At 46.2% G+C, this 18,556-nt stretch overlaps 1 protein-coding gene across 1 annotated transcript in view; it reads right to left on the bottom strand.

Moving 5' to 3' along the window:
• LOC116312760 (synaptotagmin-like protein 2) overlaps positions 1 to 18,556 on the bottom strand; it is a 25,841-nt gene continuing 7,285 nt past the window's right edge. The window contains exon 10 of the mRNA XM_031730245.2: positions 1 to 469. Within this exon, the coding sequence (XP_031586105.2) occupies positions 327 to 469 (143 nt within the window). The 3' untranslated portion in view covers positions 1 to 326. The remainder of the gene's footprint in view (positions 470 to 18,556) is intronic.

Here is an 18,556-nt window from a genome sequence, read left to right on the forward strand (position 1 = left end):
TATTGCTTGCTGTAGTAATCATACTATACAGTTCATTAGTGCTTACATCACATGGAGAATTTGATGAATTACTGTGACTCCTGTCAGAGCATAGATTATCATTTCTGCTTTCTGCATTTCTTATTAAATAATGATTTAACATGTGATTTGGACAACAAAACCTAGATTTTATATGAACTGTGTACATGTTTAAAATACAGCGATCATCATCATATATGACTCCATACACACTATTGGTTGCTTCCATTGGATAATATGTGGATCATCTAAAAGTATATACTGTGCTGTGTAGTTTCTACACATTAATCAATACATTTTATACAGTGTCACTTTGAAATGCTCTTTAGCATCATTCTCAGAGGTAAAACATCCTCCACCCATTCACTGTCAGAGCGTAACATCCTCTGCCATAAATCAGCTTCATCTGTCGTTGAATCCATCCAAGACACTTCCACACCGTAACTCTTCCCTGCACAGACAAGCACAAACATTACACTGATTTCATTGATTGACACAATGTACAGTACTGGTGTTTATACTGGCAAGAAATCCAGTAGAAGAGTAAAAGATGGAGCAAAATTGACAATAAAAATTTTTACAATAAAATCTATTAATAGTGACATAAATTTGAAAGTATTATCTACAGGTGAAATGTATTGTTTGTTCTGTTGTTGGGGTAAAATTAATAGGAATTAACAGGGAACATTACAGTAAAGCTTTAAACAAACTAAAGTAAGGACTAAGAAAAGTTAGACACAATATGTTCAAAGTTTGACCTTTACGTTTATGGCATTTGTGGGCAAAGGATGGCCAGTTAGGCTGTTTAATCCAGCCTATCAAACATTTACAAAACTACAAAATTTTCCTAAATAAGTTAAATATTTATTTAACCTTTTCCTGTGTTTTGCTGCATTTTCCTGCAATACCAGGTAGATGTCACTAGATGATGCACTCCAAACACTTCTGACCTTTACCAAGGCAAATTTATTCTGTCCACGCTCACATATTTATGATTCCATCATCAAAACATCAAGACACAGCTCAGCTCCTGATGTTTGTTAAAGGCATTAATGACAGTTCTGAGGTCACACAGGGTGACAGAGGGATTTGTATGACAGGTTTCATCAAGAGGCCGAAGCTATAGATGCAGCTGCCGGGAGTCCCCCCTCCTCCTTTCGACTACAAACACGTCCTTTTACTCAGTTGCAGAGCGTCATCAAGAGCGCTTTCTTCACAAGAGCTTTGACTCGGGTAGTTACCTATCCTCTTAGGGTTAAATATAAAGCCCCTTGAGGTTATTGTTGCTATAATTTGGATGTTTATAAATGAAACTGAATTTAATTTCACATTCTATGACGACTTTCATTCATTTTAAATATTTTCATCTGTTAAAATGTAAAAAGTTTTTTTTACAGTCAGTTTTAGTATTCAGACATTTTGCACTACAGCTTTATTAGCATCAACCAAACAGAAACAATGACCAGAGGCACATCAGTCTCAGTCATTGTGATCATTGCTAGCCACACCGAACAAACACAGCTGTAATTCCCGTTGTACATCAACAACAACAGTGAGACATGAACACAAGTTAACTGGAATGGCTGTTATCAGACTGTAACTTAAACACATTAACATCAGCATGAAAAGTCCCATGAGTCGTCAGGATGGTGGCCTCTCCCCTTGGGCTGCAACAGTGTATTAGACCAGTATTAGCTTGATGTATTCAGATGGGTGTGTAACTCTTATGAGCTGTTTGAGCTAACTAACAGGACTGTGTGCGGCAGTCACAAAGCAACCTTTGTGCCTTCCAGGCACCTCCTGCTTTTCACAAAAATGGGACATTAGAAGAACGCCAATAAAGTGATGTCTAGATTACTGTGATGTCCATACATTTAAGGTTTTTCTATTTGAATTTTTAGTTTTTGTTGAAAGTGACAATTTCTCCTGAGGAGAGCACATACTAACACATGCTTATCAATGATAAGAAGAGTGATATTCTGAGGTCAGAGTTTTCTTGAATGCAGTTCTAAACTGGAAACGCTTGTTTAAACATTCTGGGTGATTAATGAGGTCAGTGAAAAGCTGCTGTGGGAGCACTGTGTGGTAGTCCATTTAAGCGCTGGCTTTCTAAACTAATTAACAGTCATCGCGGCAAAGATCACAGTAATACCTGCTTACTTTCGGCATTATTCAGTGGATGCCACCTGTCTGAATCCCACTGATGTGTTTCATTCTTTACTAAATTTAATAACAGTATAACAGAATATATGGTATATTAATAAAACTGGAGTTAATATATCTGTAAACTTTGTGACATCATCTTGAATTTATAATAAAGTGCAACTTAAAAATATGCAGTCCTTTCCACTTGATTGAATGATCTGACATTTAGTTCATTTAGTTTCTTTGCTTAGAACAGTCGTTCTCAATCTGTGGTATGTGTACCACTGATGGCACGTGGGCTCCCTCTAGTGGTACGCAGGAAGTCTTCAAGATTTTTTTTAAGATTAAATAATTATTTAAAATATGCATACATTAAATGTTCTTTACCGCAAGATAACCGAAATTGAGTTTAAACTAGATTTTGTCTTTTTTTTTTTTGAAAAGGTATATTCAGTTGGCATGCTGACTAGTCCAACCTAACTAGTAGCTAAAAGGGTTGACAAACTAAGTCGTGATGGCAAGTGGACAAATGAAAAATGATGGTTCAAAAGCGACACGATCATGGCTACAAACAGGAAGAGTCAAAAGGAGAACTGTAGTGAATATTTTGACCAGCACAGCAGAAACTGAAGCTGACGACAGTGAACCCAGCACAAGCTCTAGTAGCAATTTTAGCAATACCAGTGAAACTTCTGGTGCATGATAGCATCAAACGACACAAAACAGTGAAGACATGTGATTGAAGTCACATCAAGTTCAGATTCTTTTGGAGTGGGACAGAGGATGAGCCTAGGACGCTGTGCGTAGAGTTGTTCTTAGTTTCATGCATTCTTAGTAATGAATGCATGAAACCATCACAGGGTTCGCTGAACAGCGAATACCCCGCACTTTCAGACAAGGCTGTGTGCTGTCTCTTTCCATTTGCGATCACATATGTATGAGAAGGTTTTCTCTTCACTTACCTTCATAAAGACAAAATACAGAAGCAGATTGGATGCTGAATCAAGTCTAAGGCTGAAGCTGAGCTCACTGAACTGTGTTTACAGAGCCATGCATGTCCCTTTCATTAGGTACGGAGGCCAAGTTGCCAATGACCACCAAATAAGACACGATAAATCTTCATTAGTGCCACAAGTAGGAAATTTGTTGTTTATGTTTCGATTGTTTTCATGAAGCTTTTTTTCCTGAGCTTCCTCCGAAGGGTGGCTGGCCTCTCCCTTAGAGATAGGGTGAGAAGTTCGGCCATCCGGGAGGGGCTCAGAGTAGAGCCGCTGCTCCTCTACATCGAAAGGAGCCAGTTGAGGTGGTTCGGGCATCTGACAAGGATGCCTCCTGGGCGCCTCCTGGGTGAGGTGTTCGGGCATGTCCCACGGGAGGAGGCCCAGGGCAGACCCAGGACACGCTGGAGAGATTATATCTCGGCTGGCCTGGGAACGCCTCGGTGTTCCCCGGATAAGCTGGAGGAGGTGGCTGGGGAGAGGGAGGTCTGGGCTTCTCTGCTTAGGCTGCTGCCCCCGCGACCCGGCCTCGGATAAAGCGGATGAAGATGGATGGATGGATGGATGGATGGATGTTTTCATGAAGCTGTTGAATGTTTTAATGCAGTCATTTTGTCACATGATGGGTGTTTCAGTCAAGTACAGTTATGACTGTTTATGGCAGTTAAAATAAATAACATTCATATAAGAAATAAAATTGTCTAGTGTAAACTGTATATGTTGTTAAATAGGCCGATACTTCTGTACTTTAATATCAGTCATAAGGGTGGTACTTTAAGAGCCATATATTTTCTGAGGTGGTACTCACTGTGAAAAGGTTGAGAACCACTGGCTTAGACAGCAGAGCACCACATATTCCATCCATCCATCCATCCATCCATCCATCCATCCATCCATCCATCCATCCATCCATCCATCCATCCATCTCCGATCTTGTTCTTTTGGTCACTACCCACAGCTCGTGGCCATAGGTGAGGGTAGGGACGTAGATCGACTGGTAAATTGAGAGCTTCACTTTTACACAGCTCTCTCTTCACCACGACAGACCGGTGCAGCGTCCGCATCACCAATCCACCTGTCGATCTCCGGCTCCCTTCTCCCATCACTCGCGAACAAGACCCCGAGATACTTGAACTCCTCCACTTGGGTCAGGAACTCGTCCCCAACCTGGAGTGGGAACTCCACCCTTTTCCGGGTGAGAACCATGGTCTCAGATTTGGAGGTGCTGATGTGATCCACACAGATATGTGGTCACAATTGTGAGTTAAGTGTCGTGATATATGGAGATTATTATGCATGTTTTATTTTGCTGGTTTATTGGTGTAATTTAAATCCACAATGTCATGTAAGTTCCCTGTTGCCAGGAGAGTGTATAACACTTTGGACAGTAGGGGGCAGCAGCGTGCTTTGGGAACTGAGTCGGGTGCATAGCTGCCGTAAGTTTTCCATTCTGGCAAGACTGACCAGGCGAACGGCAGCGTGTCTCCTGTGTTCACTTTCTCTCCTGTTTTACAGGATTGTAATCTGGCTACGCGCCCATCATAGTGGGGCCTGTAACAGATTTCTGGGGGCTCGTCCGGCTGATCCAGTGATCATTGGACCCAAAGTGACGGTGTTGCTAAACAGGGTGGGACCAGTAACGCCACCAGGCTGCAACAAAAGTCATGTCAGGCGACGAGAGGAGAAGACTCAGCTGGTCCATCAAAAAGAAACTCTACCAGCTAACGGCTGATGAAGCATACGACATCGCAACTCACCTTGACCCGGTGGCTGAACTGGACTCAGAAAGGCTGAACAAGGACGATGAGGAAGGTTGCATTGAGTACATCACTGCTTATATGAACAGCTCTACACTCCTACAGCTAGAGGATGAGGGCTTGGTCATGTTGTTATGTTTACAAGACACTATTGACTTGGTTATTACTAACCGGGATAAGGGTAGACCACCCCCCAAAGATCTGGCTAGTGGTGAAGGGATGCCTGTAATGCCACCAGCCAGTGATAATGTTAATGACAAACATATATCTCCCATGGGTGGCTACGCTCCCGAAGTGGCAACCCCCAACCTTGACATACACCAACTGCTCACAGGTTCAGGGGAGGGGCAGAACAAATCTCACAGACACAGCATCAACACACCCGACCCAGAGAGACCACAGCGTAGCACGGGTAGCTGCGGTCACATCAGTGGGCCTCGTGCCACGAACTCACCACCAACTGACATCAGACATCCACTGATTCCCCAGCAACACCACATGACTGCGGGAGCACTGCCTGCCCCAGCCCACGAGAGTGTGATTGCCCTTCGCGACTTGCCCCTGTTACAGAGGAAGGAATTCAAAATACATGGTGGGCAAATAACTGATACTACATCGGACGTTAGTTTTAACAGCATCTGCAAACAGATTGATGACGGTCGCAGGGAACAACACACAGATGACAACATAATTAGAGGAGTCCTACGCGTAATCAAGGGTGGAAACTTTAAAGACATGCTTGTGAACAAGGAAGACCTGACAGTTACAGAACTGAAAAGTTTCCTACAGTCCCATTTGAGTGAGAAAACCAGCACTGAGCTCTTTCAGGAACTGATGTGTGCTAAACAACACGAGAACGAATCTCCACAGCAATTCCTGTATCGCATGATCGGACTGAAACAGAGAATAACGTTCACATCCAAGCGGGCAAGTTCAGTCATAAAGTATGATGCCTCAACACTCCAGGGCGTGTTCCTGAACGCAGTTTATCAAGGCATGGGAGAAAGGCACGAGGATCTCAGGCGGGACCTGAAGCCGGTCCTTGCTGACCCCACTGTTTATGATGAAGCCCTCTTAAGACAGGTTATCCAGACCACGATGGAGGAAAACGAGAGGAAACGCAGACTGGGGCGTAGCACCAGCCGGAAGTTCACACAAGCCCACAGCACAGTGGCAGAGCCAGAGGGAATGACCGGCGTTGTGGGCGAGACTAGAGTCAAAGGTAAAGACAAGGTCGAGGCTCTAACGGAGGCAATGGAGACACTGAGAAAGCTCACTGCTCCAGCCCTGGTGCCCGGGGCTGCCCATCAAATTGTCCAACAGGGTGCCTCTGAAAAGACCAAATCGGACAGAAAGACACAAAGATCATATGGGTGTCCACAGTGTGTAGCCCAAGCCAGGCCAAGCTGTAACCACTGCTTTTCGTGTGGAGAAGTTGGCCATCGTGCTATTGGCTGCTTGAAAAGGAATATGCAGTCGGGAAACGAGTGCCGGTCAGGGCTGAGGGGCAACCCCTGACCAACCCAAGGGACAAATCCCAGCTCCACGATGCCGCAGCACTAGAGCTAGGAAAGAGGGACCAGTCTATGAGTTTACAGACGGGTAACCACCGACTCCCACCTGAGAAAGTTGCCCCACTGATTGGCCGAAAATCCCTATTGAAACGCAGCATGAACGGCTATGCAGTGACTGCCATGTTAGACACCGGGGCAAATGTGAGCATCATAGACCACGCATGGAAGAACAAGTACCTACCTGAAAAAGAGATCCGCCCACTGAGTGAACTAATGGATGAGGAACTCAGTGTAACTGCGGTCACGGGGGAGGCAGTGCCATATGATGGGTGGATGGAAGTGGTGGTAAACTTGCAAGGCAACAACGATCCAGATCTATCCATTAGAGTACCTTTCCTAGTTAGTCGGCTAGATTTAGAAAGACCATTGGTTGGTTTTAATGTCAGCCAAGAACTCATCAAGAGTAACGAGAGCAGACCCAAAATCATGTCCATCCTCGTCAACCTGCTGACTGGTGCCCTAGAGATCAACAGTGCAAAGGCAGAGGCTATTGTAAGCTTCATACAGACCAAACCAAAAGTAGAACAGAATGCGACTGTAAAGGTGGGCAGGAAAGGTGCCACTATTAATCCTGGTCAAGAAGCATATATTAGGTGTGGAGTATCTTTAGACATTAGTGACTCTAGCCCACTCGTACTGTTTGAACCTAACCTAGATGACACACCACTGTTGCCACTGAGCATAGGTGAAGGGCTATTGGCAATCCAGCAGGATGAGAGACCCTTTGTGAAGGTACCAGTTTCCAACCACTCTACAGAGACGGTCGTCCTGCCCAGCTCCACGGTCCTAAGTAAGTAAGTATTGGGATTTAGAGATTCTTTTATTGCTGCCATATACTCTGCCTTATGATAAATGCATTAATAACATGTTCTACAGTATTATTTTAACAGTAATATTGTTTACAGGGTTCATATTGCATTGAATATGTTTGTCATCACATTCATTCTATTCACAGGTTTAGTTCATTTTATACACAATGCATATCTGTGCTTGTTTAGAGTTGATGTTCTATCCAAGAGGGTTTTAAGCTTCACTGGTGAGAGTGTCCAGGTGATACATGTTGAGGGAAGATGAGAACATAGCAGGTTAATTGCATGCATGCTTACAATACACATAAATCTAGTAGCAGGCCTGAGCGAAGGCCCAAGTGTCTTCTGCTTCTTATTTGAGACCTGCGCCAATTCAGTCTACTTAGTGATTGAGGACGAGGGTCCATTATTAGCCCTTAGAGGCCCTGAAGCTTGAAGTTATTACCTTAAAAGGAAGGTGTTATAGAAAAGAGAAGTTATATGTCTGTTTATAGTTATTAGAGATGTACAAGATGTACCCTTGTCTGTAAACAATGACTGGACATAATGTATTTTTGACCTGTATTGGCGTGTATGTGTGGGGTGTGATCCTCTATGCTATAAAACCAGAACTCAGTGTATTTTTTGTCAGAGCAAATAAGCCATATGCTGACGGTTGTTCTCCGTTGTCAATAAACTCATCGTTTGATTGTACTTTTCTGGGCCTCCGTCGTTTGTTGTCTGGTCTACAGTTGATCGATCTCGCTTCATAAGTAAGTAAAATTTTATTTATATAGCACATTTCTAGATAGAGATCACAAAGTGCTTTACAAGGTGTAACAGATTAAAAAGACAAAATACAAACAAAGTTAGCAAAAAGCAATTTTAAAAAGATGTGTTTTCAGCTGTTTTTTAAAAGTAATCAATGAATCAGCGGATCGTAAGTCCTAAGTCCTAGGTACCATTGAAGCCATTGATGGAGTAATAGGAACAGGCAGCCCAAGCGGCGAGCACAGTCAAGCCCGGGGCAACACTGACTTGCCACCAAGCCCCATGAGTGACCTGCCCCCTACTATACTGTGGCACCCGCCAGTGGATGTTAGTCACCTAAGTGATGAGCAACAGAGAAAGGTGAAACAAATGCTATACGAGGAGTCAGGAGCCTTTGCTTGTGATGACGAAGACATAGGGTGTATTCCAAGCCTGCAAATGTCCATAAATTTAAAGGACAACATCCCAGTACAGCGAACCTATGCTGCAGTGCCCAAACCCCTCTACAAAGAGGTTAAAGAATACATCCAGGAGCTGCTTGCCAAAGGGTGGATAGTTAAGTCAAAGTCACCGTACGCAGCACCTGTCGTGTGTGTCAGAAAAAAAGATGGAACATTGAGATTATGTATCGATTACAGGCTTTTAAATCAAAAGACTGTACCAGACCGCCACCCACTGCCTCGCATCCAGGACCTCATAGACACACTAGGAGGCCACAGCTGGTTCACCATCCTGGATCAAGGCAAAGCCTATCACCAGGGCTACATGGCAGAGGGATCCAGACACATGACAGCATTCATCACTCCTTGGGGTCTCTATGAATGGGTGAGGATCCCATTTGGGCTCTCCAATGCCCCAGCCGCTTTTCAACGCAGCATGGAGGAGATGTTAGATTCCCTGCGTGATAGCTGCTGCATCCCTTATCTCAACGACATCCTCTGCTACGCAAAATCTTTTGATGAGCATGTCGAGGGAGTACGTCAGGTCCTGAGGGCTCTAAAAGCCCATGGTGTCAAGCTTCGGCCCACAAAATGTGAGCTGTTCCAGCAGGAGGTCAGGTATGTGGGGAGGCTGGTCTCAGCTGATGGTGTCAGGATTGACCCAAAAGACACTGAGGCGATCAGGCTGCTGCAAGAGAAAACACCAAATACAGTGGGTGAGGTGCGGAAGCTGCTTGGGTTTCGGAGCTATTACAGAATGTACATCCAAAACTTCTCTAGCATCGCTAAGCCAATCTACGAGCTGCTGAAAGTGAAAACCGCCCCAGCAGTAGCAAGTGAAAGCTCACGAAGGGAAAGGGGGCCCAGTTGCCATCAAAGACACCTATCGTGTGGACAGATGAGCACCAGAGGATACTAGAGCAGCTGATAGACACTCTGTCGCACCCACCCGTGTTGGCGTATCCAGACTTTGAACTCCCGTTTGTACTCCACACAGATGCCTCTAAGGAGGGACTGGGTGCGGTGTTGTATCAGCGCCAGGGTGGAAGAATGAGGGTCATCGCTTATGGCTCGAGAACTCTGTCCCCTGCTGAGAAAAATTATAACCTGCACTCAGGGAAACTGGAGTTCCTCGCCCTTATGTGGGCGGTATGTGAGAAATTCAGGGATTACCTGTTTTATGCACCCCATTTCACAGTCTATACGGACAATAATCCCCTCACCTATGTGCTGAGCACTGCAAAGCTTAATGCGGTGGGCCACCGCTGGGTGGGTGAGCTGGCAGATTTCCGGTTCGATGTCAAGTACAGGCCGGGGAAGGTGAACATAGACGCGGATACATTCTCCCGGTTCCCACTTGACATCGACACCTATCTCACAAAGTGTACGGAAGAGCTCACAGGAGAGGCTGTCCGTGCTGCCTGGGAGGGTTGTGAGTCAGCAAAGACAGAGGACGTTGCATATGTTGCTGCCCTGAGCTTAACATGCCCGGAGCCACCTGTGAACAGGTCACCATTTACAGTCTGTCACAGTGATCTGGTGAAATCACAAAGGGGGGATCCTGTTATCAGCGAACTGATTAAACTGAAAGAAACAAAACAGTAATAACCAATGACGACAGAAGGAGAGCCAGCGGCCCTGTGAGGAAGTTGATGCACGAGTGGGGAAAGCTCAATATCGAAAACCAGCTACTGTATCGCACGGCAGGACAGCGGAGGCAGCTTGTGCTTCCAACACAATATCAATATCAGGAAATGCCCCTGCATTAAGAAAAAGAAGCCGGTCAAACAGATCAGAGCCCCGATGGGATCAATCTCCACTTCTGCGCCGCTGGAACTGGTGTCTGTGGACTATATGCACCTGGAAGTCAGCAGGGGGGGCTACGAGTACATCTTGGTAGTCATCGACCACTTCACCAGGTTTGCTCAGGCCTACCCCACGAAAAACAAGTCGGGAAAGACGGCGGCGGAGAAGATATTCAATGACTTCATCCCCAGGTTCGGATTTCCAAGGCGGCTACACCATGACCAGGGCAGAGAATTTGAAAATGACTTGTTCATGGCCCTACGACGCCTGGCTGGGGTTGCTCACTCGAGGACAACACCATATCATCCACAGGGCAACCCAGCCGAGCGATTTCAATTCAATTCAATTCAATTTTATTTATATAGCGCCAAATCACAACAAAAGTCGCCTCAAGGCGCTTTATATTGTACAGTAGATAGCACAATAATACATACAGAGAAAAACCCAACAATCATATGACCCCTATGAGCAAGCACTTTGGCGACAGTGGGAAGGAAAAACTCCCTTTAACAGGAAGAAACCTCCGGCAGAACCAGGCTCAGGGAGGCGGCCATCTGCTGAGACCGGTTGGGGTGAGAGAAGAAAAACAGGATAAAGACATGCTGTGGAAGAGAGACAGAGATTAATAACAGATATGATTCGATGCAGAGAGGTCTATTAACACATAGTGAGTGAGAAAGGTGACTGGAAGGAAAAACTCAATGCATCATGGGAATCCCGGCAGCCCACGTCTATCGCAGCATAACTAAGGGAGGATTCAGGGTCACCTGGTCCAGCCTAACTATATGCTTTAGCAAAAGGAAAGTTTTAAGCCTAATCTTGAAAGTAGAGATAGTGTCTGTCTCCTGAATCCAAACTGGAAGTTGGTTCCACAGAAGAGGGCCTGAAAACTGAAGGCTCTCCTCCCATTCTACTTTTAAATACTCTAGGAACAACAAGTAAGCCTGCAGAGCGAGAGCGAAGTGCTCTAATGGGGTGATATGGTACTACAAGGTCATTAAGATAAGATGGGGCCTGATTATTTAAGACCTTGTATGTGAGGAGCAGGATTTTGAATTCAATTCTGGATTTAACAGGAAGCCAATGAAGGGAAGCCAAAACAGGAGAAATATGCTCTCTCTTTCTAGTCCCTGTCAGGACTCTTGCTGCAGCATTTTGGATCAGCTGAAGGCTTTTCAGTGAGTTTTTAGGACATCCTGATAATAAAGAATTACAGTAGTCCAGCCTGGAAGTAATAAATGCATGAACTAGTTTTTCAGCATCACTCTGAGACAGGATATTTCTAATTTAACAGGACGCTGCTCCAAATGCTAAGGACGCTGGAGGAGAGGGCGAAGAGCACCTGGAAGGAGCACCTACCCCAGATAGTGCATGCCTACAACTGTACCAGGCATGAGGCCACAGGCTTTTCACCCCACTACCTCATGTTTGGTCGGCACCCCCACCTCCCAGTAGACCTAATTTTTGGCCTGTTAACCAGAGATCAATCTGAAACACCTCAGAGTTATGCCAAAAAGTGGGCGTCACGGATGAAGGAGGCTTACCGCATTGCAGCTGAGAACAGCCAGCACTCCAGTGCAAGGGGTATGAAGTATTATGATCGTCACATACAGAACACAGTCACTCTCCAGTCTGGTGACAGGGTCCTAGTCCGTAATATGAGTGAGAGGGGAGGACCTGGAAAATTGAGACCCTACTGGGAGCAAACTGTGTATGTTGTCAAGGAACAAGTGGGTGACAGCCCCATTTACAGTATGCAAGTATGCTCTGAGGCAGGTGGTGCTAAAACCTGCATACTTCACAGAAACCTCCTACACCTTGTAAATAATCTACCTGTGGACTTACCTGACCTGCAGAGGGGGCCATTGCCATCCAGAGGGGCTCGAAGGAAAAGGAGTGACCCTGCTGTGGGACATGACGGGATGGATACGCCCGAAAGCAGCAACTCGGAAAACTCAGACAGTGAAGCACCCAGAGTGCAGTACTGGCTCAGAGTATCACCACAGGCTCAACGCCAAACAAAGAATCTGAGACCAATGCGTCAGTCCCAGAGAAATATAGAAGGAGCCCAGAATGTCCCTGGAAAACAAATATACATGCCACGGTCAGGAGGTGATATGGCAGAGCAACCTAGAGGCACTTCTTCTGAAAGAGAAGTTGAACAAGAACAAGGTGAAAACCAAACTGCAGACTGCTCTGTTGCTGATCCAGAACACCTTGATGCGGAGGAGTGTCCAGAGGCAATGACTGAGGGTGATGAGGCTCGACCGCTGACTCCTCAGGAAGCCACAGTGAGGAGATCTACCAGGGGCAGGAAACCCCCTCGGGTTCTCACATATGAATCCCTGGGCCAGCCATCTTACCGAGCACATGGGTCACTTAACCCCGCTGGACTTTGTACAGTACAAGCCCTGCCAGTCTGGGGAATGCCACCCCTTGCTGTGCCACACTACATCCCATACCAACCATTCCCCTGCACGGTCGTGCCATACACAAACCCATATTGATACATACACTGACAAAATACCTTCGCTCTGAAATACGAAGATCAAGAACTGTTTCTAGGTGAGCGAGTTTTAGTGTTAAGAAGTGTAAACTTTCTGTGTATTTTCTTGAAATGTCTGGAGCCATCTTTTTTTGTTTGGGAGCATGTGATCCACACAGATATGTGGTCACAATTGTGAGTTAAGTGTCGTGATATATGGAGATTATTATGCATGTTTTATTTTGCTGGTTTATTGGTGTAATTTAAATCCACAATGTCATGTAAGTTCCCTGTTGCCAGGAGAGTGTATAACACTTTGGACAGTAGGGGGCAGCAGCGTGCTTTGGGAACTGAGTCGGGTGCATAGCTGCCGTAAGTTTTCCATTCTGGCAAGACTGACCAGGCGAACGGCAGCGTGTCTCCTGTGTTTATTTTATTTTATTTTTATTTTTGTTTCACACATGGTACAGCAGTAATTCATTTCCCATACACAACCTTCCTCACAATTAAAGTAACACTGTTTCCATGCATGAAAAGGAGCAGGAAGAAGAATAAATTCTTATTGACACCTGCCCCCTATCTGTGACAATACAAGTAGGCAACCAAAATTACACTCTGACAATATTCTGCACAAAACAAACCAAACAGAACAATATACTCAACAATGAGCAATACCACTAAATATCAAACTAAAAGGATAATTTTTTCTACAATTAAATTCTGTTATTTTCAACTTCTTCATACTGGTTTATCATTTTATTATTATAGCAGATTTTAAAGTGAGAAACATTTGTACAACACTTAAGATGATCATCGAGAGAATTCCAGTTTCTTATGCCTATGACTGTTGGACACATTTGCCTTTGTGTGGTTCGAGCAAACCGATGTTTAAAATAAAACTTCCTTCTGCCGTCCCCATTTTCTGAACACAATACAAATAAACTTTGTAACTTAAGAGGTAGTGTTTTATTTTTTGCCCTAAACATAATAATTAATGTCTGTAATTTCACTATATCTTCTAGTTTTAATAATTTCAATTTTATAAACAAACTATTAGTGTGTTCTCTATATTTAACATTATGCATAATTCGAAGCGCTCTCTTCTGTAATAAATATAATGGTTTCATATTAGTCACGTATGTATTGTGGGGCTTGTGGGGATAGGTTAATTGGATAATCCAAATTGCCACTAGGTGTGAATGTGCGAGTGAGTGTGAATGGTTGTCTGTCCCTGTGTGTTAGCCCTGCGACAGACTGGCGACCTGTCCAGGGTGTACCCCGCCTCTCGCCCTATGACAGCTGGGATAGGCTCCAGCGCCCCCCGCGACCCTGAAAAGGATAAGCGGAAGCAAATGGATGGATGGTTGGCTGTAGCTCAGGAGGTAGAGCAGGTCACCTCTTAATCGGAAGGTTGGTGGTTCGATCCCTGGCTCCTCCAGTCTGCATGTCAAGTATCCTTGGGCAAGATACTAACCCCAAGTTGCTCTCCGATGCATCCATCGGAGTATGAATGTGTGTGAATGTAGTTAGAATAGCACTAAGTACAGATAAAGTGCTTGTATGAATGGGTGTGATTGGGTGAATGCGATATGTTGTATAGAGCGCTTTGAGTACTCCGGGAGAGTAGAAAAGCGCTATATAAGAATCAGTCCATTTACCATTTCATATTAGTCACGTATGTATTCCCCCATACTTCAACACAATAACTCAGATAGGGTAGAAACAATGAAAAATATAATATTCTCATTGTCTTGTAATCTAATACATATCTTACATTACCCAGGATATAAATACTTTTAGCCAACTTTTTTTTAACATGTTCAATATGAGGTTTCCATGTTAACTTGTCATCCACTATTACACCCAGAAAACAGAATCCTGTCACTCTTTCAATTAATACTCCCTCTATAGATAATACTATCTCTTCCTCCTTTGTTCACTTTCTCTCCTGTTTTACAGGATTGTGATCTGGCTACGCGCCCATCATAGTGGGGCCTGTAACACTGATCCTCATTCCCGCTGCTTCACACTCAACTGTGAACCATTCCAGTGCCAGCTGGAGGCCATCACCCGATGAAGCCAACAGAACCACATCATCCGCGAAAAGCAGAGATGAGATTCTGAGGCCACCTAAGTGAAAGCCCTCCGTCACTTGGCTGCGCCTAGAAATCCTGTCCATAAAAATTATGAACAGAATCAGTGACAAAGGGCAGCCCTGGCGGAGCCCATCACCCGCCGGGAACGAGTCCGACTTTTTGCCGGCAATGCAAACCAAGCTCTTACAACAGTTGTATAGGGATCGAATGGCCCGTAGCAATGGGCCAGACACCCCATACTCCCGTAGCACCCACAGGACACCCCGAGGGACACGGTCGAATGCCTTCTCCAAGTCCACAAAACACATATAGACTGGTTGGGCAAACTCCCATGCACCCTCAAGTATCCTTGAGAGGATAAAGAGCTGGTCCAGTGTTCCGCGACCAGGATGAAAACCGCATTGTCCAGCACCCTAGCATAGACTTTCCCAGGGAGGCTGAGGAGTGTGATCCCCCTATAGTTGGAACACACCCTCCGGTCCCCCTTCTTAAAGATGGGGACCACCACCCCGGTCTGCCAGTCTGTTTCCTCCTCGGAAGACGTGTCAGTGGAATTAAGGAGGTCCTCGAAGTATTCCTTCCACCACCCGACAATTTTCTCAGTCGAAGTCAGCAGCGTTCCACCAGCACTATACTCAGTGCAGGTAGAGCACCGCTTTCCCCTCCTGAGATGCCTGACGGTTTGCCAGAATCTCTTCGAGGCAGTCCGAAAGTCTTTTTCCATGGTCTCTCCAAACTCCTCCCATACCCAAGTTTTTGCTTCAGCCACTGCCCGAGCCGCATTCCGCTTGGCCTGTCGGTACCTGTCGGCTGCCTCTGGAGTCCCACAGGCTAACCAAGCCCGATAGGACTCCTTCTTCAGCCTGGTGGCTCCCTTCACCTCTGGTGTCCACCATTTGGTTCGGGGGTTACCACCACGACAGGCACCAACCACCTTGCGGCCGCAGCTCAATGCAGCAGCTTCGGCAATGGAGATGCTGAACATGATCCATTCAGACTCAATGTCCCCAGTCTCCCTCGGAATGCTGTTGAAGCTTTGCCGGAGGTGTGCGTTGAAGATCTCACGGACTGGGGCCTCTGCTAGGCGTTCCCAACACACCCTCACTACACGTTTAGGTGCACTGGGTCTGTCCAGCGTCCTCCCCACCACCTGATCCAACTCACCACCAGGTGGCCGTAGGTCGATCGACCTGCGGCCTAGAGCGTCCTGGTGCCACGTGCACTTATGGACATTCTTATGTTCGAACAAGGTGTTTGTTATGGCCAAACTGTGATTTGCACAGAAGTCCAATAACAAAACACCGCTCAGGTTCAGATCAGGGAGGCCGGTTCACCCAATCATGCCCCCCAGGTCTCGCTGTCATTACCCATGTGAGCATTAAAGTTTCCCAGTAGAACAACAGAGTCTCCTGGTTGAGCAACTTCCAGCACCCCACCAAGGGACCCTAAAAAGGCTGGGTACTCTGAACTGACACTCGGCGCATAAGCGCGGATGACAGTCAGGACCTGTTCCCCGATCCTAAGGCGCAGGGAACAAACCCTCTCATCCACCGGGAAGAACCCCAACGTACAGGCCGCAAGCCGATATCTAGCCGGTACCTCTCAACCTCACATACTAACTCAGGCTCCTTCCCCACCAGAGAGGTGACATTCCATGTCCCAATTGCCAGTCTTGGTAGCCGGGGATCAGTCCGCCAGGGGCCTCCACTCCTGGCCGCCGCCCGGCATACAATGCATCCGACCCCTACGGCACCTCCTGCGGGTGATGGCCCTGTGGGAGGATGGGCCCATGTCCCCTTTTCGGGCTGTGCCCCGCCACCAGACGCTCGCCCTCGGGCACCCTCCCTGGGCCTGGCTCCAGGGCGGGGCCCCGGTAACCCTATCCCGGGCAAGGTAGGCTGTTCCCTCGATGTTTTCCTCATAAGGGTCTTCTGAATCGCTATTTGTCTGGTCCCTCACCCAGGACCAATTTGCCATGGGAGACCCTAACAGGGAGCAAAAGCCCCGCGGATCCCATGGACACACAAACCCTTCCACCACGATAAGGTAGCGGTTCGCGGAGGGGAATATTCCTGCCATATTTGTTTAAACAGAGAAACGCACAAAGATCCATTATTATCAGAGTGTTCTTTGCCTGACCTGTTGTATCCCAAACGCACCTTTCTCTGACAGGACCACTAAATAATGAACTGAATTTTACTAAATAAAAACATTAGCAGTGCAGTTTAACAATTAATTTGTGCTTCAAACAAAATAAATCACCAATAACCATAAAGTGCCAGCATCATTTTCTTTTTTTTTTTTTTTTTTTTTTTTTTTTTTAACCTGTCCCGTTTGGTTCTTTTGCCATCAGAATTATTGTCTAAAGGCGAAGAAAGATGCCCAACGGATTTACTTTTACCAAATGGACCATCCCAGCCTTGCCGTAATGGTCCATCTGATTCACCTTTATTGTTTATTTTATTTTCACTTGCTGAATACGGGACAGACTTTACTGGGGAAAGAAAGGGAGAAAGAAAAAGGAAAAAAAAAAAAACCTGAGAAGAGGGATGGGAAAAGGGCAAAAACAAAAACCAACAGAATAAGCAGACAAAAAAAAAAAAAAAATACATATCGATCACCTGGATCACCTGTTGAGAAAAGAAAAAAAGAAAGCAAGCAGAAGAAGGCGAGAGTAATAAACAAGATCACAATGATATATGGGAATATGACAGTAAATACTAAATATTAAACATTATGGTGCAGCACGTGAGATCAACAGCGCACAGTGTGCTTTGAGGTAGGAGCTCAAAAGGGTGTAGTTTGTGTGTGTGATCACCCGTGTGTACACCTGTGAGCATGAACAGCTTGTTTTTAAAAAGGTTCCTTCATGTAATGATCTGCTAGAGGGTGTGGGGGCCACTGCCCCGTCCTCCAGGGCATGAAGCAGGTATGGAGGAGATCAAAACTCCAGACATCCAGAGGCCCCCAGAACACAAGAGACCAAGGAAGACCAACAGAGGGGCAGCCGCGTCACTATCCCAGAAAGAGCTGAGGAGAGCCCCAGATGAGGGGTCACTCAGCAGCCGCGAGCAGAAGCCAGGGGGTTGCAGTGGCGTGCCCGTGAGCTCCGCCGGCAGCCAGCTGTGCCTGAGTGACCGAGCCCGGGCCCGAGGCCGAGGGCACCCCATCCCGAAGTGGCCCGGCGAGCCCCAGGCTCCAGGCCCCGATAAGCAGCCGCCAAGGAGTGAGCCGGTGGGTACCTGGGCGCCCACCCCGGACACAAAGAACCACCAACGCACCCGATGTCTGAGGCGTCTGCCACCGGCAGGGGAAGTGGTGGGGAGATGGGCCTCAAACCTTGGAGGGCCTGAGATGTCCCCAGAGAGGTGGCGTCTGATACCCAACCTGACATATAGACACAGACAAACTGGCACACACAGATACAAACATCTATTCCCACCCTCATGCTCTCAACACTCACCCAACGTGGAGACAGACATAAAGAGACGCTGTACACACAATCACACTCCCCAAGCGTACTCTAAGCCCCGGGTCTAGGTACCCTTGCCCCTGGAGGGGGAAACTGCACCCAGCATCATTTTCTGCCTTTTATTTTGCTTGTTTGGTGAGCACAACCTCTGCTTTATTTGCTGTAAGTGAATATCTACATGAAAGCTTCAACATTATGACTCTGTA

The sequence above is a fragment of the Oreochromis aureus genome, linkage group 10 (assembly GCF_013358895.1).
Source record: "Oreochromis aureus strain Israel breed Guangdong linkage group 10, ZZ_aureus, whole genome shotgun sequence".
Classification (NCBI taxonomy): Eukaryota; Metazoa; Chordata; class Actinopteri; order Cichliformes; family Cichlidae; genus Oreochromis; species Oreochromis aureus.